Source organism: Nerophis ophidion, linkage group LG29 (assembly GCF_033978795.1).
Source record: "Nerophis ophidion isolate RoL-2023_Sa linkage group LG29, RoL_Noph_v1.0, whole genome shotgun sequence".
NCBI lineage: Eukaryota > Metazoa > Chordata > Actinopteri > Syngnathiformes > Syngnathidae > Nerophis > Nerophis ophidion.
In genome coordinates this window covers 22,148,328-22,170,730 of record NC_084639.1, presented here as the reverse complement: position 1 = coordinate 22,170,730, position 22,403 = coordinate 22,148,328, and the positions used below count along the sequence as shown (strand labels likewise).

General features: G+C 40.3%; 1 protein-coding gene across 1 annotated transcript in view; it reads right to left on the bottom strand.

Moving 5' to 3' along the window:
• Window positions 1-11,861: 11,861 nt before the first annotated feature.
• LOC133545922 (transmembrane protein 144-like) overlaps window positions 11,862-22,403 on the bottom strand; it is a 76,527-nt gene continuing 65,985 nt past the window's right edge. The window contains exons 11-12 of the mRNA XM_061891654.1: window positions 15,042-15,095; window positions 11,862-11,995 (exon numbers count right to left, since the gene is read on the bottom strand). Of these exons, the coding sequence (XP_061747638.1) occupies window positions 11,912-11,995; window positions 15,042-15,095 (138 nt within the window). The 3' untranslated portion in view covers window positions 11,862-11,911. The remainder of the gene's footprint in view (window positions 11,996-15,041; window positions 15,096-22,403) is intronic.

Sequence of the window (22,403 nt, the reverse complement as noted above, 5' to 3'; positions counted from 1 at the left end):
TAATAAGCCGGAGTCTTTTGAACGCAGATTTCTTGCCGGGACATATGGTACAATACAATCGGCAAGATAGGATGGAGCTAGACCGTGTAGTAATTTATACGTAAGTAGTAAAACCTTAAAGTCACATCTTAAGTGCACAGGAAGCCAGTGCAGGTGAGCCAGTACAGGCGTAATGTGATCAAACTTTCTTGTTCTTGTCAAAAGTCTAGCAGCCGCATTTTGTACCAACTGTAATCTTTTAATGCTAGACATGGGGAGACCCGAAAATAATAAGTTACAGTAATCGAGACGAGATGTAACAAACGCATGGATAATGATCTCAGCGTCAATTAAAAAATTGCTGACAAACGCATCACCAACATGGACGAGGTGCCGCTCACATCCCGGGGAAACACACTGGAGAAGAAGGGGACCAGCACGGTAGCGAATTGATACGCACAACAGGGCAAGAAAAGTCGGCTTTTACCGTTGTGCTAACTTGCTTTGCTAAAGGAAACGAGACTGACTTTGAAAATGAGGAGAGGAAATCTGCCACGCTTGATGGAGAACTTGCCCAGCTGTTCGTTTCGGACACGGAAGATGAGGACTTTGATGGATTTGAGGATGAGGATTGAATCAGAATCAGAATAGTTTTTATTGCCGTTGTTTGAGAACGGGTTCACAAACTAGGAATTTTTCTTGGTGCAACATAGAAGACATATCAATCAATCAATCAATGTTTACTTATATAGCCCGAAATCACTAGTGTCTCAAAGGGCTGCACAAACCACTACGACATCCTCGGTAGGCCCACATAAGGGCAAGGAAAACTCACACCCAGTGGGACATCGGTGACAATAATGACCCAGTGGGACGTCGGTGACAATGATGACTATGAGAACCTTGGAGAGGAGGAAAGTAATGGATGTCGAGCGGGTCTAACATGATACTGTGAAAGTTCAATCCACAATGGATCCAACACAGTCGCGAGAGTCCAGTCCAAAGCGGATCCAACACAGCAGCGAGAGTCCCGTTCACAGCGGAGCCAGCAGGAAACCATCCCAAGCGGAGGCGGATTAGCAGCGCAGAGATGTCCCCAGCCGATACACAGGCAAGCAGTACATGGCCACCGGATTGAACCGGACCCCCTCCACAAGGGAGAGTGGGACATAGAAGAAAAAGAAAAGAAACGGCAGATCAACTGGTCTAAAAAGGGAGTCTATTTAAAGGCTAGAGTATACAAATGAGTTTTAAGGTGAGACTTAAATGCTTCTACTGAGGTGGCATCTCGAACTGTTACCGGGAGGGCATTCCAGAGTACTGGAGCCCGAACGGAAAACGCTCTATAGCCCGCAGACTTTTTTTGGGCTTTGGGAATCACTAATAAGCCAGAGTTCTTTGAACGCAGATTTCTTGCCGGGACATATGGTACAATACAATCGGCAAGATAGGATGGAGCTAGACCGTGTAGTATTTGAAACGTAAGTAGTAAAACCTTAAAGTCACATCTTAAGTGCTAAGACAGAATAGGTAATAAGATGAGCTGTAAGTGAGCTATCAGATCTTGTTCTTGTTCATGTGTCTGATGGCTGAGGGGAAAAACTGTTCAGGGGGTAGGAGGTGTGGGTCTGGATGGACCGTAGTTTCCTGTCCAGGGTGAGAAGAGTCAGCTGTGATCCGACCCAGACGCCTCCCGGTCCTGGACGAGAACAGGTCCTGGAGGGATGGGAGCTTGCAGCCAATCACCTTCTCAGCAGCACGTACCATGCGCTGCAGTCGATGCTTGTCCTGGACTGTGGCGCCAGGGGAACCACACGGTGATGGAGGAGGTGAGGATAGACTCGGTGATGGCTGAATAAAACTGCACCAGCAACTTGGTTGGCACCTTAAGTTTCCTCAGCTGCCGCAGGAAGTACATCCTTTGCTGGGCCTTTTGATCCAAAAATAATGTGAGTATTTTGATTAATACTTCAATAAAGTACAACCGAGCTCAGATTTGCTCCTGCTGCCTTTTTAAAACAGCGTCCATGCATGTTTAAGCATGCCTGCGCCCAAAAATACGCTGCGCCTTATTTATGCGTTAAATACAGAAATAGCACAGCGCTTTTTAATACGGTGCGCCCTATAGTCGCGAAAATACGGTATAGTGGCTTCGATAATCAGAAAGAGATTTGAATCCATGGAATCGGTTCTTTTCTTATCGAAGAATCGGGAGAACCGGTTTCGAACTTCGTTCCTAGTGCCAAGTGCCTGAAAAAGGCCCAAAACATCATAAGGGACCCATCTCACCTCAGACATTAACTTATTGAACTGCTGCCCTCAGGCAGGATATACAGGACACTTTTTGCCAGAGAGCAATAGTGTTGCTGAACACAAGGCATAAAAAAGGGCTGTGTGCTTTGTATTTTTATGTTTTTTTCATCTCTTTATCTGAGTACCATTTTTTTATATTTTTTATGAGTCAAAATGAATTTGCACTTAATTACAATGACAATTAAGATATCCATCCATCCATTTTCTATCGCTTATTCCCTTTGGGGGTTGCGGGGGGCGCTGGTGCCTATCTCAGCTACAATCGGGCGGAAGGCGTGGTAAACCCTGGACTATTCTATTCTATTCTTCTTTGCAATGTGTTGCTGCCATTAAATTCTAAGTTAATGACTACTAAAATACTATACGGTCTAGCTCCATCCTATCTTGCCGATTGTATTGTACCATATGTCCCGGCAAGAAATCTGCGTTCAAAGAACTCTGGCTTATTAGTGATTCCCAAAGCCCAAAAAAAGCCTGCGGGCTATAGAGCGTTTTCCGTTCGGGTTCCAGTACTCTGGAATGCCCTCCCGGTAACAGTTTGAGATGCTACCTCAGTAGAAGCATTTAAGTCTCACCTTAAAACTCATCCGTATACTCTAGCCTTTAAATAGACCTCCTTTTTAGACCAGTTGATCTGCCGCTTCTTTTCCTTTTTCTCCTATGTCCCCCCCTCCACAAGGGAGGGGGTCCGGTCCGATGACCATGGATGAAGTAGTTGCTGTCCAGAGTCGAGACCCAGGATGGAAGGCTCGCCTGTGTATCGGTTGGGGACATCCCTACGCTGCTGATCCGCCTCCGCTTGGGATGGTTTCCTGTGGACGGGACTCTCGCTGCTGTCTTGGATCCGCCTTGAACTAAACTCTCGCGGCTGTGTTGGAGCCACTATGGATTGAACTTTCACAGTATCATGTTAGACCCGCTCGACATCCATTGCTTTCAGTCCCCTAGGGGGGGTTTGCCCACATCTGAGGTCCTCTCCAAGGTTTCTCATAGTCAGCATTGTGACTGGCGTCCCACTGGATGTGAATTCTCCCTGCCCACTGGGTGTGAGTTTTCCTTGCCCTTTTGTGGGTTCTTCCGAGGATGTCATAGTCGTAATGATTTGTGCAGTCCTTTGAGACATTCGTGATTTTGGGCTATAGAAATAAACATTGATTGATTGATTGATACTTCCAAAATAAAATTAAGTTTCTCAGTTCGAACATTAAATACATTGTCTTTGCACTCCATTCAATTAAATATAAATTGAAAAGGATTTGCAAATCATTGTATTCTGTTATTTACCATTTACACAACGTTCCAACTTCACTTATTTTGGGTTTTGTATTATCCAATACTTGTTTTGCTGATATCGCACCTTATTCTTCAATTAAAGCATCTTGGTATGCAAAATTGAGCTCTTCTACTTTTAAGTGAGTATGTTTTTGTAATGCAATTTGAAGCGATCAGCAGACTGGCCCCTTAATGATTGTCATCTAAAACTATACTAAAGGGCTTAACATGGAACAGCAGCTGCTTTGCTCTTCATTATCACGGTCCTCGCCACTAACACGACGAGGCAGGCGGTGGACATGACTTTAGGAGCACAAGCGCATCTCCATGCATGATTGGAGCCAATCACTGACTAATGGGGCATAGAGTGACTGTTGAGCTGTTGGCTCACCAAGTACACCAACAACTCGAGCAAGCACCTCAATGTTAGGGCATTAATCCCATCGCCACAGCAGCAGGATCAAGTGCATCTTGGTAGCAAAACAACGGATAAGGCGAATGTATTCATTATGTAAGTTATAAATATTGGCTTTTTTTCTGCATATACAGGTGCTGGTCATATTATTAGAATATCATGAACAAGTTGATTTATTTCATTAATTCCATTTAGAAAGTCAATTTTGTAGAATATATACATTCATTCCAAATAGACTGATACATTTCAAGTGTTTCTTGGCCAAAAAGGAGATGATTATAGCTGACAACCAATGAAAACTCTAAATTCAACATCTCAGAAAATTAGAATATGGTGAAAAGGTCAGATATTGAAGACACCTGGTGCCACACTCTAATTAGCTGACTAACTCAAAACACCTGGAAAAGCCTTTAAATGGTCTCTCGTTTTGATTCTGTCTGACACACAATCATGGGGAAGACTGCTGACTTGACAACTGTCCAAAAGATGACCATTGATACTTTAAAGAAGGAGGGCAAGACACAAAAGGTCATTGCCAAATAGGTTGGATGTTCCCAGAGCTCTGTGTCCAAGCACATTAATAGAGAGGTGAAGGGAAGACAAAGATGTGGTAGAAAAAAAGTGTACAAGCAAGAGGGATAACCGCGCCCTGGAGAGGATTGTCAAACAAAACCGATTCAAAAATGTGGGGGAGATCCACAAAGAGTGGACTGCAGCTGCAGTCAGTCCTTCAAGGACCACCATGCACCGACGTATGCAAGATGTAGGCTTCAGCTGTCGGATTCCTTGTGTAAAGCCACTCTTGAATAAGAGACAACGTCAAAAGCTTCTCGCCTGGGCTCAAGACAAAAAGGACAGGACTGCTGCTGAGTGGTCCAAAGTTATGTTTTTAGATGAAAGTACATTTTGTATCTCCTTTGGAAATCAAGGTCCCAGAGTCTCGAAGAGAGGAGAGGCACAGAATCCACGTTGCCTGAAGTCCAGTGTCAAATTTCCACAATCGGTAATGGTCTGGGGTGCCATGTCATCTGCTGGTGTTGGTCCACTGTGTTTCCTGAGGTCTAGGGTCAATGCAGCAGTCTACCAGGAAGTTTTAGAACACTTTATGCTGCCTGCCGCCGACCAATTTTATGGAGGTGAAGATTTCCTTTTCCAACATGACTTGGCACCTGCACACAGTGCCAAATCTACCAGTACCTGGTTTAAGGACCATGTTCTTGATTGGCCTGCAAACTCACCTGACCTTAACCCCATAGAAAACCTATGGGGTATTGTGACGCGGAAGATGCGAGATGCCAGACCCAACAATGCTGAAGAGCTGAAGGCCACTATTAAAGCAACCTGGGCTCTCATAACACCTGAGGAGTCCAACGGACTGGTGGACTCCATGCCACGCCGTATTGCTGCAGCAGTTCAGGCAAAAGGAGCTGCAACTAAGTATTGATTGCCGTACATGCTGAAACTTTCCTTGTTCATACTTTTCAGTTGGCCCACATTTCTGAAAAATATTTTTTGGTACTAGTCGTTACTAATATTCAAATTTTCTGAGATACTGAATTTGGGATTTTCAGGAATTGTCAGAACTAATCATCAAAATTTAAAGAAACATTTCAAATATATCACTATGTGTGTAATGAATTAATATAATATGTAAGTTTCACGTTCTGAATATAATTACTGAAATAAATCACCTTTTTCATGATATTCTAATAATATGAACAACACCTGTAACTGCAGCGCACACGCACAGCGCATATCACTCACCTGTCGCTCCATCTGTAAGTGCAAGTTAAAACTCTACTATGCAAAGCAAAAGCCATTTATCAACAACACCCAGAAATGCCGCCGGCTTCGCTGGGCCCGAGCTGATCTAAGATGGATTGATGCATAGTGGAAAAGTCTTCTGTGGTCTGACGAGTCCACATTTCAAATGGTTTTTGGAAACTGTGGATGTTGTGTCTTCCGGAACAGGTAGAACATTGGAAGCTTATGCAACATTTCATTTGGAGCCCACCTCCACCTAGCCCTCTGCTGCTGGAATTTTAATTTTCCTCAAGGAATTCTCCTGAAGGAATCAATAGAGTACCATCTATCTATCTCTTAGTTTGGTACATGTTTTTGAATTCATGGTAAAACAAACAAAATGATTCGAAGGTATAAAATATTTTTTTGCAGGAATAATTTTCTTAAAAATAAAAAACGTTTGGCAGGTTTTTAAAAAAAAAAGCTATTTTTGCAGGTAAAAAATGATTCGCAAGTAAAAAAAAGTTTGAGACAAATATTTTCAATTAAAAAAGACGATTCACGAGTAATTATTTTTTCTGCTATGGAAGAACACTTCATCAGCATAAAAACTACAGTATTAATTTTTTTTGCAAGTATAAAACATGTTTCCTTATTAAAAAAAATACTCAAGTATAAAATACATGTTTTAAAGGAAAAAAATTATTCACAAGTAGAAAAAAAAATTTCGGCAGGAAAAATAAATCAAATAGCGTACTTATTTTTTCTGCAGGTCATAAAACCATTCACAAATATGAAAACCAATTTATTCCATTAAAAAAACGATTCCCTTGTGGAAAAAAGAAATCTGTTAGTAAAAAGCTTCATATGTACAAAACTGTTTGGCAAGCACAACAAATATTTACAAGATTAAAAACAATTGTCTTCAATTAAGAAAATGATTCACAAATATGAAATACATATTTTGCAATTATAAAAACTATTTTTTTTCATTAAAAATTATTCACATGTAATACATTTTTTGCAAGAATAAAAACAATTTTCTTCAATTAAAAAATAGGATTCAAAAGTATAAACACTATTTTCTTGGTTTGTTAAAAAACACTTCACAAGTGTAGAAACAATTTTCTTCAGATAAAAGAAACGATTTAAAAAATGTAAAAAAAATTCTGCAAGTAAAAAAAAATATAAGGATGAAAACACATTTCTAACAAAAAAATTATTTGCAAGTGTAAAAAGAATTTACTTCAATTGAAGAAATGATTCGCAAGTAAATAAAACCATTTTTTCTAAGTATAAAAACAATTTTCTTCAATTAAATAGCGATTGACAGGTAAAAAAAAAATGACTCAAGTATAAAAATATTTTCAATTAAAAAAACTATTTGTAAATAAAAAAAGTGTTCTGCAGGTCAAAAAAAACATGCACAAATATAAAAAAACACATTTAATTAAAAAATGATTTGCTAATGAAAAAAAATGTTTTGACAGTAAAAACACAAGTATAAAGTTTCCAAGTAAAAAAAATGACTTGCAAGTATAAAAACTATTTTCTTTCATTAAAAAATGATTCAGAAGTATGAAATATATTTTTTGGGCAAGTAAACAACTAATTTCCTCAAAAAAGGATTCAAAAGTATAGACACATTTTTCTTAGTATCTGTTGCTAAAAACACACAAGTTTAGAAACAATTTTCTTCAAATAAATAAAGCGATACAGAAGTAAATAATTTCCTGCAAGTATATAAAATATTTGTAAGTATAAAAACACATTTCTAATAAAAAAAAAATATTTTCAAGCACAAAAACGATTGTCTTCAATTAAATAGCAATTTAAAAGGTATAGAACATTTTTTACCGGATAAAAACGAATAAAAAATTCTAGTATAAAAACATATTTCGCCAGGTAAAAAAACAACTACAAAAACAATATTTAAAAATAAAAAAATTGCAATAAAAAAGTTTTTGCAGGTCAAAAAAACATTTGCAAACGTAAAAACAAATGTATTCGATTAAAAACGATTCGCAAGTGAAAAAAATAATCTCTTAGTAAAAACGCTCTGCAAGTATAAAAATTAAATACAACGTAAAAAAAGTATAAAAGCAAATTCTTCCAAGAACAAAAATGACTTGCAAGTATGAAAACAATTATTTCATTAAAAATGATTCACAAGTATGAAATACATTTTTGCGAATAAAAAAATTGCAAATATAAATTTTTTTTTTCTTTAATTAAAAAAATGATTCAAAAGTATGAACATATTGTTCTTAGTTCATGTTAAAACCACTTAACAGGTTCAGCAAAAATGTTCAATTAAAAAAACAAAACACGCATGTAAAACGATTTTCTGCAAGTAGAAACAAATATTCGTTAAAATAAAAACATTTTTCTTCCGTGAATTAAGAAAATATTTGCAAGTAAAGAAAACATTTTTTGAAAGTACAAAAACAATGAAATGTGTTGGCCCTTCAATGAAGTGGTGAAAAACCTTCAGGCTGAAATAGACTCAAGCCGCTCCACCACCTCCAAAGACATGGATGGATGGATAAATAAGATTTACAGGAAAAAAAATGTTCAACTTAAAGCTTTTGGCAGTATATCCTGCCATGCACGATACACACATTGGCACTCAAACACCCGTAATTTACACTCTACAATGACAAGTGGTGCTGCTGAGTCATAATCAACCAACCATTTAAAGTTCAGTTAATCACAAGTGTCTCAAACGGCTGCACAAGCCACAACCACATCCTCTGCTCAGATCCCAAATAAGAGCAAGAAAAAACTCAACCCAATGGGAACAATGTGAAAAACTGGAAAGGACCGTAAATGTGGGTACCCCCCAGGGCGATCGCTGCAATGGATGACGAGTGGACACCGGTAATAACGTGAGGGTCCAGTCTATAGAAGGGCCAGCAGGGGATCATCACAGAGACGTCACTAACTGATGCACAGAGCAGCTGTCCACCCCGGGTCCCGACTTGGAACAGCATAGCGTGGGTGATGGTAAATGGGTTATACTTATATAGCGCTTTTATACCTTCTTTTTTTTTTTTTAAGGAATTTAAAGCGCTTTGACACTATTTCCACATTCACCCATTTACTCACACACTGATGGCGGGGGCTGCCATGCAAGGCGCTAACCAGGACCCATCAGGAGCAAGGGTGAAGTGTCTTCCTCAAGGATACAACAAACATGACTCGGACGGTAGAACATGGGGATCGAACCAGGATCTCTCAGGTTGCTGGCACAACCACTCTCCCAACTTTTCCACGCCGTCCCTCGTGATGGCTATACATGCTTCACCACATACCGCAACCCATCAGAATCGTGACAATGGATTTGTTATAACGGTCTATAGTTATCAAAGTCAAAAACAAGACTTCATTAGGCCCAATCATTACAACAATGACAAACGCATTTTGGGAAAATATTTGCACTACAACTCCACAGAGCAAATTCCCAGAATTCCCTGCAGCACCAATTCTTCCGGGACGCTACAATAAACAAATGTCATGGGTGGATATACACCTAACATCCACGGTAATGATACCAAGTACAGGAGCGTAGTCGATATTATTATGATTACATCAATATTTTTTTACCATCACAAAATCTTCTTTCCTTCTTTAAAAATTTATTATTACGGTAATCTACATCTCAGCAGAACAGACCAGGAACAAAGCAGAGTGGGCTGGATTTGTTTACAGAGCAGCCAGCCCCAAACGCCTGTGTAGAAAACAGATGCGGAATCAGATTTTTATGTGATAATATAACATATTGTAGGTGTTTATTACACTATGCATTCATTTATTGCTGTTTTTTTTGCACTTTTGTTGTGTTTTGCATGGTTTGAGAAGTAAAATATGTTCATGTGTTGTTAATATTCAGTGTTTTATTGTTCATAGTTGATATTGTAAACCCCACTTTCTTTGTTTTCAAGTACATTTTAGATGTCCCATTCAGTAATAAACTGTAAAATTCCATTCCGTTTTTTGAGGTTGTCTGTCATAACGTTTCTAGAACACTAGCGGACATTGTGACTTTTGGTATAAGTGTTCCTAAAAGAAAAGGGACACCAACACACAGACTGTACAGCAGATTCTTACAGCTAAATGTGCATATATCATTTTTACACACATACACATTGTCCCCCGAGACACATTTTTTTCCCTCAATGTGGCTCCTGAGTCAAAATACTTGCCCAGCTCTGCAATAAGTGCTATATTGAAAATAATCTAGGGGTGTAACGGTACGTGTATTTGTATTGAACCGTTTCAGTACGGGGGTTTTCGGGTCGGAGGTGTACCGAACGAGTGCACATAGCAGCGACCGGGCTAGGACAACATGCAAAAGCCAGAGCTGGAAGAACCTCCTGCCACATTAAGATCTCCCGTTTGGGAACACTTTGGCTGCGCGTAACACCAATGGCGACATTGTTTAACAGCTGCTTCTGACAACACGTCAAACATGGGTTGCACCTTTCCTGCTTCTGGCTCCCAGACCGTAGTCGAGGAGCACTAGGGAGACACTCCTCCAGGGCTGATGTATTCTCGGGGGCAACACCCTTCACTCTGGGTCTCCACAGCTCCGGACTCCAGGGTAAATGAAAAGTCCGGCGATTAGTTGCAAATCGTGGCTTTATTGAGGTCTTGCACACAGCCAATTCAACAAAACACTAGCCGCTCCCTCACCTCACTCGCCCGCACACTTACCTCACATGCTGTCACGTATTAAAGGGCCAAACACACACATACGCTACTCTTATAACACATGCTAACCCATTTAAAGCGTCACCACCGCATTCACGCAGCCTCTCCTGGGCGAGTCAGGCACGGATAGAGCAATAACAAATGTTTTTATAGCAGCAGATTTATGTCCATATTGCATTAAAAACTAGATTTTGACCCACTTCTATGGTGGAAAAACAATGAGCCCATATATCCTCTTACTGCCAAATTAGCCAGGCTGGGGGGAGGAAAGAAAAGTTAATCTGAGCCTGAGTTGACTTAAAACTGTTTAATGTTGCACTTTTTACATGTAGAAGAAAAGTTTTGTCATTTTATTTAATCCGAGCAACAACTTGAGGAAGTTTAATGTTTATTAACGTGGACCCCGATTTAAACAAGTTGAAAAACTTATTGGGGTGTTACCATTTAGTGGTCAATTGTACGGAATATGTACTGTACTGTGCAATCTACTAATAAAAGTCTCAATCAATCAATCTAAAAAAACACTTTCTATGTAGAAAGGATTTGTAATAAACCATTCTGAGCCTTATATTATTTAGTTTTTGTTTTACATATGTTGACCACATTAACCCTGGCAATGGACCCTGTGTGTATATGTATGTCATGCCATTGTTTACGAATTTGGTAAATAAATAACCCAAAAATTTACATTTTGTTGTTTTCTTACTGTACCGAAAATGAACCGAACCGTGACCTCTAAACCGAGGTACGTACTGAACCGAAATGTTTGTGTACCGTTACACCCCTAAAATAAACAATAACATTTCATAACTGATATTCATGTTGTTTACCTTGTTGTCAACATAAAAAAACATGTGCTATTGAACTGTACATTTTGTAAAAATAAATAAATATGTTTTTATTTTTATTTCAGTGCGGTCTCCAACATAGGAATATTCTGGCACACGCCCAAGAGCTCCGGCTCACACCTCAAAGCAGCGTGACATATCTACTGTAATTACATCTGCAGGAGTCATCACCACTTGGCCCCAATCCAAGCAGAACATAAAAGTGAAAATAACTATGCCGGATTTGGACCTTTATCAAAATCTGCACCCATGTTTTGTCATGATTTATGTAGCTAGGATGCACACCAAAACATGAAAATGTTTCCATTTAGTTCACTTTTGCCAGGTGCTTTATTGATTACGGTACTGAGAAACATAATATATTCTACTGCAGACATCCCAAAAGCAAATGTTGACGGATGATTTCCTCCGAGGAATTGACAGCGGCAACGGTGAGCAACAGTTTAAGTGTGACAAAACATCAGCATAACGCCTGTGCCAACTCAATTTTTTTTTCTTTTATAAATGACATAATTCCCTAGAAAAATACACACCGTGTCTTGATGTATAGACAAATGTGCAATGACTCACAACATGAGTTTGAGAAGCATTGATATATATTTGAAGTCAGCAGCTAACAGGCTTTGTGTCACACTTTGGAGACGGCCGTCAACAAGGAGCCAGTCAGCACCACGCAGGATGCCAGAGCGAAGATGAAGCAGTTCACTAACCCCTGAGGATGTTGTGATAATAAACAAACAAATCAATATGTTTGCTACCTTTACATATACTGTATTTTCCGGATTATAGGGCACACCGGATTATAAAACGCACTGCAGATGAATGGTCTATATTTCATCTTTTTTCATATATAAGGTTGTATGGATTATAAGCCGCGTTAAAGGAGTCATAGTATTACTATTTTTTTTATGTTAAATTCTTCCTTGTGGTCTACATAACATGTAATGGTGGTTCTTTGGTCAAAATGTTGCATAGATGTTTTACAGATAATCTTTGAAGTTTGCGCTGTGGAAGGCGGCTGCATTTCCAGTAGCTCTGTAGTTCTAGATCAGGGGTGCCCATTACGTCGATTGCGAGCTACCAGTTGACCGTGGGGGGTGTGTCAGTCGATCTCGAGCCAGGCTTTTAAAAAAAATAGACCTAAAAATTAGTGATCATCAATCTTCACCAAGACGTCACTTAAATGACATTCACGGTACCGGAGGGTCTTGTGAGATGACGCTGGCTGCTGTAAGATCATTATTATGAAAATATGACCGAGAGGAAGGCGAGAAACACTTTTTATTTCAACAGACTCTCGCGCCGTACCTTCCGTCAAAACTCTAAAGGCCGACTGCACATTTCCTATCTTCACAATAAAAGCCCTGCTTCATGCTGCCTGCGCTAACTAAATACAGAGTCTCGGAAAACTGGCGTGCACAAGCGATCCCTCAGAAAGCTGGCGTGAACATCACTTGTGCACGCCAGCTTTCCGAAACTCTTATTTTGTTAGCGCAGGCAGCATGAAGCAGGGCTTTTATTGTGAAGATAGGAAATGTGCAGTCGGCCTTTAGAGTTTTGACGGAAGGTACGGCGCGAAAGTCTGTTGAAATAAAAAGTGTTTCTCGCCTTCCTCTCTGTCATTTTTTCATAATAAAGAACTGGCAGCAGCCAGCGTCATCTCACAAGACCCTCGGGTGCCGTGAATGTCAATCAAGCAAGCTACGGAATTTGCCGCCAATGTTTTTCTTGTAAAGTGTATGGAAGCTGGATGAATTAGATGCCAAAAACCAACCACTTTCATGTGGTATTGTACAGAAAGGACAACTTTTTTTCTCCTCCATTTGAAAATGTGGGCGTTATCATCATTACTGTCTGATTCCAATCAATGCAAGTCATCAGAATCAGGTAATACACCAACTTATATTCTTGTCTTCGTGAAAGAACGACATCTATATGTGTTACACATGCTTGTATTATCATTAAACACATTTAACTTGTTTACAAAAATGTCTCTTTCATAAATAAATAAATATAAATGATATGTATAAATGAGGTAGATCCCCTCGAGTTGGTCAATTGAAAAGTAGCTCGCCTGCAGAAAAAGTGTGGGCACCCCGGTTCTAGATCTTTTGAACTTATCTTTTATCTTTTTTGTGTTTTCCATGAAGTGAGTCTCTGTATATATCCAATGGATACTTTTGGCAGTTCTATAAGACCAGCAGCCAGCTTTCTTTCTTATTCGAGAGAGGAGCTGCTCACTTTGAAATAAACGGGGCGTGCTGGCGTACCACACTCCATTCCAGCGGAGCTGAGGAAGAACCCTCAGGGCTGCAAAGCGGGGGCTAAGCTAAAGGCTAAGCGAGAGGAAAATCCACGGCACTACAAACCATCCATTCCTTCCGTCATCACGGGGAATGTGAACTCGCTGCCGAACAAGATCAACGAGCTTCGATTGAGCAGCCCGTTTAACTTCACGGAAACGTGGCTAAACCATATCGTACCGGATGCTAACATGGACCTGCATGGATTCACAGCACTGAGAGCTGACAGAGACACTAAAGCATGTGGGAAAAGAAAAGGTGGTGGACTCATCATATATGTTAACAACCGCTAGTGTAACCCAGGACACATCTCCGTGAACAAAGTCTTGTGTTGCCTGGACCTGGAGCTACTAGCTGTTAGCCTTCGGCCGTACTATCTGCCGGGGGAGTTCGGTCATGTGATCTCCCTCTGTGTTTACATTCCCCGGAGAGCAGCCAATGTATGTGAGGTGATTCACTTTATCACATCAAGGCTATAGACAACACAATGAGGCTTTTTTCATCATTTCTGGGGACTTCAATCATGCTACTTCGGACTCAACGTTAGCTGCTTTTTACCAGGCTGTGGACTGTCCCACGAGAAACGACAGGACAGTTGACCTGCCGTTTGCTAATGTCAGGGATGCATACAAGGACACACCACTCCCCCCATTAGGGAAGTCTAACCACAATCTTGTTCATTTGCAGCCAAAACACAACCCCTGGTTGATTGGCATCACTAAATTGGCTCTAGTGTGTGAATGTGAATGTTGTCTATCTGTGTTGGCCCTGCGATGAGTTGGCGACTTGTCCAGGGTGTACCCCGCCTTCCGCCCGATTGTAGCTGAGATAGGCGCCAGCGCCCCCCGCGACCCCGAACGGGAATAAGCGGTAGAAAAATGGATGGATGGGGCAAAGCGAGACCAGCCTGCCAGTAAATAAATAAAATTAAAAAAATAGAGGCAGCTCACTGGTAAGTGTTGCTATTTGAGCTATTTTTAGAACAGGCCAGGGGCGACTCATCTGGTCCTTACGGGCTACCTGGTGCCCGCGGGCACCGCGTTGGTGACCCCTGCCTTGTACACACACCGTAATAATACTCCTATGTTGAAGCACAGTACAATCCATCAAGCGGTGCGGCTTCATAGCTTACCAAACTCCTACTAAAACATGTTGATGGACTTTTGAGCGCCGTGTGTAATGTTCTATATTTTCAATGGAACATATGGTTGGTGTTGTTTACTTTGGTCATATTGCAGTCTACACGTATCTCTTATGTTTGACTGCCATCTACTCGTCACACTTATTACACCATGTACCAAATAAAATTGCTTCGATGTCGGTAAGCAAAACCATAATTATTCCGTACATTAGGCACACTAAGTGCACTGTATAGTTTTGATTTAAAAAAATATTTTAAGTATGCCTTATAGTCCCGAAAATACGGTATGTATTATTTCATACTTGTGTTTTTACCTTAATCTCCCGGAACACCAGGCTTCCCCACAGTGCTGCAACCAGGCCGTAACCCTGTTGAGGACAAGCGCTATCAGCAGAGCACAGCATTTTCCTATTAAAATCAAGCTTTGCAATTATGAATCGTGCCAGTGCTTTTCCTTGAGTTTAAAATGGCGCATTAAACAGAGTCACGCCTTGTAAAATGCCATGTGAGAGAAGAGCAGCAGCGGGCTGGCAAACCGCACCAGTGGCGCTGGAGGATGTAGATAGAAGAGTGGCAGACGATAAATGTAAACATAAAACAACTGGGGTGAAAAAACAAACATACACCATTTACACCTTGATTTGGCCTACCAGGCTGCTGCCTGCATAAACAAACTCCACTGCTATTTTCAGCAATTAACAAATCATTAAGTAATGATTAAAAGAAAGTGTTAGACAAAATAACACGTTAGTGTAAAAACAAATATTGCCTTTTGTACAACCAAACACAAAGCTAAATTACTCATTCTTTAAAAGGGAACTGCACTATTTGGGGTGTGCTGTCATTAGCAATCTTTATGTAAGAAAAATACATGGTTTTTTTTTAATGCTTTCTAACTCATAAACATTACCATCAGTCAGCTAACAATGCTTGATATTGGGAATCACTCCGTTCCGCCTATAAAGCGCTCTAAATAACCTCCATCAAAGTTGTATATACATGATGTGAATATATATGTGATATAGTAACATTCATAACATGTAATATATACATTGTGTGTGTATATATATATATATATATATATATATATATATATATATATATATATCTTGATTGGATGATCCAGAGAATAGTGCTCGATACCGTGGTAGAGCGCAATATGTAGGTGTGGGAAAAATCACAAGACTACTTCATCTCTACAGAACTGTTTCATGAGGGGTTCCCTCAATCATAAAAAAAAATAAAAATAAAAAAAATCTAATGATTGAGGGAACCCCTCATGAAACAGTTCTGTAGAGATGAAGTAGTCTTGTGATTTTCCCACACCTACATATATACATATATATATATATATATATATATATACATACATATATATATATATATATACATACATATGTGTGTATATATATATGTATATATATATATATATATATATATATATATATACACACACACACACACACACACACACATATATATATATACACACATACATATATATACACATATACATATATACACACATAATTATACACACATATATATATATACACACACACATATATATACACACACACACACACATATATATACACACACACACACATATATATACACACACACACACATATATATATACACACACACACACACACACACATATATATATATATAAAAATAATATGTAGTAACATTCATAACATGTAATATCAGAATCGGAAATACTTTATGAATCCCCGAGGGGAAATTAAAATTTTCAGCACAATCCCATTCAAAATCAGACAAACATTACAGGGAGACAGAAGAGGATCGCTGACGGGTCTGCAAACTTCCGGCGCCCCTTACAAAAAAGGTGGGGTACAGGTAAACAAGTGGGGAGGGGAGATGGGAGAAAAAAAAGAGATGATTAAAATAAAATAAAATAAAATAAAATATACATGATGTAAGTATATATTAGGGGTGTGGGGAAAAAAATCGATTCGAATATGTTGTGCGATTCAGAATCGATTCTCTTTTTTTTTTTTTTAATCGACTTTTTTTATCAATCCAACAAAACAATACACATAAATACCATAACTGTGACGTCTTGGTGGCGACGAGTTCTCTCGTGGGTGCAGCGAAGAAGGACAAAGCGTGAGGTAGGAACAATAATTCATTTATACTAACTAAAACAGACTAAGAACCAAAAACACTTGCTCGAAGACACTAACAAACAAAACAGAAAGCGCTAGCATGAGCTAGGGCAGCGTTTCTCAAAGTGTGGGGCGGGCCCCACCTGTGGGGAATAGAGACATGACAGGTGGGGCGCGAGGAACGGGAGGGAATTTTACTTAAAAAAAATTGTTATTATTATATTCTTGCGGCGACAATGACCAAGAAGAACGCGGAGTTGGAATATAATTACAACACATTATGTACATATTTATAGACATATTTATATCATATTTACATATTTATATAATATGTAACTACAAGCTCCATTCACAGAGTCCCACTGCTTTTATGAGCGGTCAAGCGAGTCAAAAGCCGAATTTTTTTTATTTTTTTTTATTTGTGGCGGCCGTAATTCTTTCGTGGCGAGCCGCCACAAATAAATGAATGTGTGGGAAACCCTGACTTGAATGTTACTTGATGTTCAATATATTTGAAAATGTTAAGCTTGGCATTAGCGTTCTGTTCTGGCGATGGGGGCAGGTGGGGCTTGAAAACTCCCCCTTGTCCAAAGTGGGGGATGACAAAAAAAGTTTGAGAACCACTGAGCTAGGGACAAACAACTGAAATAGCATGGAAGGTAGTTACCACAATGCGGGAAGAGCGATGTCACTTGTTGCGTGTAGCAAACTATAGTCCGAGAACGAAAGGCAAACAAAGACAGGCATATATAGGGGCTGAAATCATCAGGGGCAGGTGCGCGTGATCAAAAACCAGAAACAGGTGACACTAAATGCGTAACTGGGCAACCGAACTAAAGACGTCAAATACAAAACAGGTTGTGATCACAAAACAGAACATGACATGGTCCAAGACGTGGACCATGACAACAACAATGCAATCCAATTCCAAAACCAAACCTGACCCAGCAACACTCAGAACTGCAATAAACAGAGCAATTGAGGAGACACAAACACGACACAGAACAAACCAAAAGTAGTGAAACAAAAATGAATATTATCAACAACAGCATCAATATTAGTTAAAATTTCAGCATTAAAAATCCCTCATTGACATTATCATAAGACATTTAGAAAAATAAAAAAACAATAGTGTCACGGCTTACACTTGCATCGCATCTCATAAGCTTGACAACACACTGTGTCCAATGTTTTCACAAAGATAAAATAAGTCATATTTTTGGTCCGTTTAATAGTTAAAACACATTTACATTATTGCAATCAGTTGATAAAACATTGACCTTTACAATAATAATAGCTTTTTTTTTTTTTTTTAAATCTACTACTCTGCTAGCATGTCAGCAGACGGGGGTAGATCCTGCTGAAATCATATGCATTGAAAGAATACATCATCCTTTTGAACTGAGAATCGAATCGAATCGAAAAAAATCAATATATTATCGAATCGTGACCCCAAGAATCGATATTGAATCGAATCGTGGGACACCCAAAGATTTGCAGCCCTAATATATATGTAATGTAACATTCATAATATTTAGTAAATACATGATGTAAATATATATGTAATGTAGTAACATTCATAACATGTAATATATACATGATGTAAGTATATATGTAAAGTTCATAATACATCATGTATATGAAACATTTTATTATGCATTTTTCATATATACTTTCCTCATGTATATAAAACATGAATTTTACATATATACTTACATCATGTATACATTACATGTTAAGTATATATGTAATGTAGAACAATTCATAACATGTAATATATGCATGAGGTAAGTATATATGAAAAATGCATAATAAAATGTAATATATACATGATGTAAGTATGTATGGAAATTAACATTCATAATTAATACTACCCAGATTGTTGAAAAAAAAGGTAAAGCGAAGTGAATTATATTTATAAAGCGCTTTTCTCTAGTGACTCAAAGCGCTTTACATAGTGAAACCAAATATCTGAGTTACATTTAAACCAGTGTGGGTGGCACTGAGAGCAGGTGGGTAAAGTGTCTTGCCCAAGGACACGACAGCAGTGACTAGGATGGCGGAAGCGGCAATCGAACCTGCAACCCTCAAGTTTCTGGCACGGCCTCTCTACCAACCGAGCTATGCCGCACACTGTCTTTTTGTGTCTTTCTTGGATGGCGGAAGCAGGAATAGAACCTGCAACCCTCAAGTTTCTGGCACGGCCGCTCTACCAACCGAGCTATGCCACACACTGTCGTCGTTTTGTGTCTTTCTTGGATGGCAGAAGCGGGAATCGAACCTGCAACCCTCAAGTTGCTGGCACGGCCTCTCTACCAACTGAGCTATGCCACACACTGTCGTCGTTTTGTGTCTTTCTTGGATGGCGGAAGCGGGAATCGAACCTGCAACCCTCAAGTTGCTGGCACGGCCTCTCTACCAACCGAGCTATGCCGCACACTGTCGTCGTTTTGTGTCTTTCTTGGATGGCGGAAGCGGGAATCGAACCTGCAACCCTCAAGTTGCTGGCACGGCCTCTCTACCAACCGAGCTATGCCACACACTGTCGTCGTTTTGTGTCTTTCTTGGATGGCAGAAGCGGGAATCGAACCTGCAACCCTCAAGTTGCTGGCACGGTCGCTCTACCAACCGAGCTATGCCGCGCACTGTCGTCGTTTTGTGTCTTTCTTGGATGGCGGAAGCGGGAATCGAACCTGCAACCCTCAAGTTGCTGGCACGGCCTCTCTACCAACCGAGCTATGCCGCACATTGTCGTCTTTTTGTGTCTTTCTTGCTATCTCGGGTCCAAGTCGGATGTGAAAGTTGACTAAATTTCTTGATTTATGTCCACACAATTCTACTATCTAGTTGAGGGATATAGATAGATAGATAGTACTTTATTGATTCCTTCAGGAGAGTTCCTTTAGGAAAATTAAAATTCCAGCAGCAGTGTACAGAGTTGAGATCAATTTAAATAAAAATAAAAAGTAAATAATGGGGGTTTAAATGGAAACAAAATAGAGAAATATTACAATAAGAATAAAAACAAAAAAGCAACAATGGGAATAACAATATAACAGTAAAATAAGAATATAACAAGACAAAGTAGGCAGTAGTGACCATGTTATGAAAACGTATTGCACTGTTATTGTTTTGCATCCCCTGTCATCCTAGTACCCCCCGCCCCCCGTCCCAGAGAGGAGTTGTACAGTCTAATGGCGTGTGGGACAAAGGAGTTTTTGAGTCTATTAGTCCTGCACTTGGGATGAAGCAGTCTAGCACTGAACAGGCTCCTCTGGCTACTGATAACGCTATGCAGAGGGTGACTGGCATCATCCAGGATGCTCACTAGTTTGTCAACAGTCCTCTTCTCTGCCACCGTCACCAGTGTGTCGAGTTTCATTCCCATTGTAGAACCGGCCCGCCTGATCAGTTTCTCAAGTCTGGAGCTGTCCTTCTTAGATGTACTGCCCCCCCAGCACACTACCATGTAGAACAGAACACTGGCAACCACAGACTGGTAGTACATCCACAGGAGTTTTTTGCAGATGTTGAAGGAGTGCAGTCTCCTGAGGAAGTACAGCCTGCTCTTTCCTTTCTTGTACTGATGGTCCGTGTTGACAGTCCAGTCCAGCTTATTGTCCACCCAAACCCCGAGGTACTTGAATGAGTCCACGGTCTGTACCTCAACTCCCTCGATCACAATAGGTTGTGACCGTGGACTCGACCTCCCAAAGTCAATGACCAGCTCCTTGTTCTTTGACGGATTGAGCTGCAAGAGGTTCGTGTGGCACCAGACAACAAAGTCCCTCACCAGATTCCGAAACTCCTCCTCTCTGCCGTCCCTGATGCACCCGACGATGGCTGTGTCATCCGCGTACTTCTGGATGTGACACAGCTCTGAGTTGTAGCAGAAGTCAGCGTTGTACAGGGTGAAGAGAAGAGGGGCCAGCACCGTTCCCTGCGGTGCTCCGGTGATGCTGATCACAGTGTCAGACGTGATGTCCTTCAGTCTGACGTACTGTGGCCTGTCGGTGAGGTAGTTCAAAATCCAGGCAACCAGGCAGGGGTCCACTCGCATTTTGTAGAGCTTGTCCTGAAGGAGGCGGGGCTGGATGGTATTAAAGGCACTCGAGAAGTCCAGGAACCTCACAGTGCCATTTCCCTTATCCAGATGTGAGTGGGCTCGATGCAGCAGGTAAAGGATAGCATCCTCCACACCAACGCCTGCCTGGTACGCAAACTGCAGGCTGTCCTGGGCATGTGGGACCTGTGGTCTGAGGAGGCTGAGAAAGAGCCGCTCCAATGTCTTCATTAGATGAGAGGTGAGCGCCACTGGTCTGTAGTCGTTCAGCTCACTGGGGCAGTTCTTTTTGGGAACTGGAACGATGCATGACGTCTTCCTGAGGGTGGGTACTCTTCCCAGCAGCAGGCTGAGGTTGAAGATCCTTTGAAGTGGTTCACCCAGTTCTGCAGCACAGGTCTTCAGGAGTCGGGGGCACAGCTTGTCTGGGCCTGCTGCTTTCCTTGGCTGATTTGATTTGTAATCGAGAAATTTACTTTTTCCAGCTCGGAGGAGCATTAGCTAGTTAGCTCTCTGATCATGGCGCTGCTAAAAGTAGTTCCTTGGTGTTAGCCATTATGATAACAGTATCGTTAATAGGTAATATACAGGTCACAACATTTAAATGGGGCTTTTTGGATGTTTTTAGAGGGCTTTCTTAGAGACCTCGCTTATGCCGTATTAAACAAATAATGAATTTGAAACAAGAACAACATACAGTGCATCCGGAAAACATTCACACCACTTCACTTGTTCCACATTTTGATTTACAGCTTTATCCAAAATAAAATGCATTTTTGCTCCAAAATTATACAAAATACCCCACAATGACAATGTGAAAAGGTTTCTGTATATTAATTAAAACATTAATATTTGCAGCAATGTACAGACACATCCTGGATAAAAAACAACGCCACCTATCCAACTTGATAGAGCTTTAGAGGAGCTGCAAAGAGGAATGGGCCAAACTGCCCAAAGATAGGTGTGCCAGGGTTGTGGCATCTTATTCAAAAAGACTTGAAACTGTAATTGCTGCCAAAAGTGCATCTAAAAAGTATTGAGAAAAAGGTCCAAATAGTGATGTATAAGTGATTGTTTTTGTTTTTAATGCATTTGCAAAAATTGTTTAAAAAAAAAACAAACACTGTCATTATGGGGTATTGTGTGTGGAATTTTGAGGACACACAAATGTATATATTTTTGAAATAAGGCTATAACATCCATCCATCCATTTCCTACCGCTTATTCCCTTTTGTGGTCACTGGCGCCTATCTCAGCTGCAATCGGGCGGAAGGCGGGGTACACCCTGGACAAGTCGCCACCTCATCGCAGGGCCAACACAGATAGACAGATAACATTCACACTCACAGTCACACACTAGGGCCAATTTAGTGTTGCCAATCAACCTATCCCCAGGAAGTCTTATTTCCAGGGAAAGTCTCTAACCTTGCAAACAACGCCATGCCGTTTCTGCTGCAGCTGAGATGGAAATAAGGCTG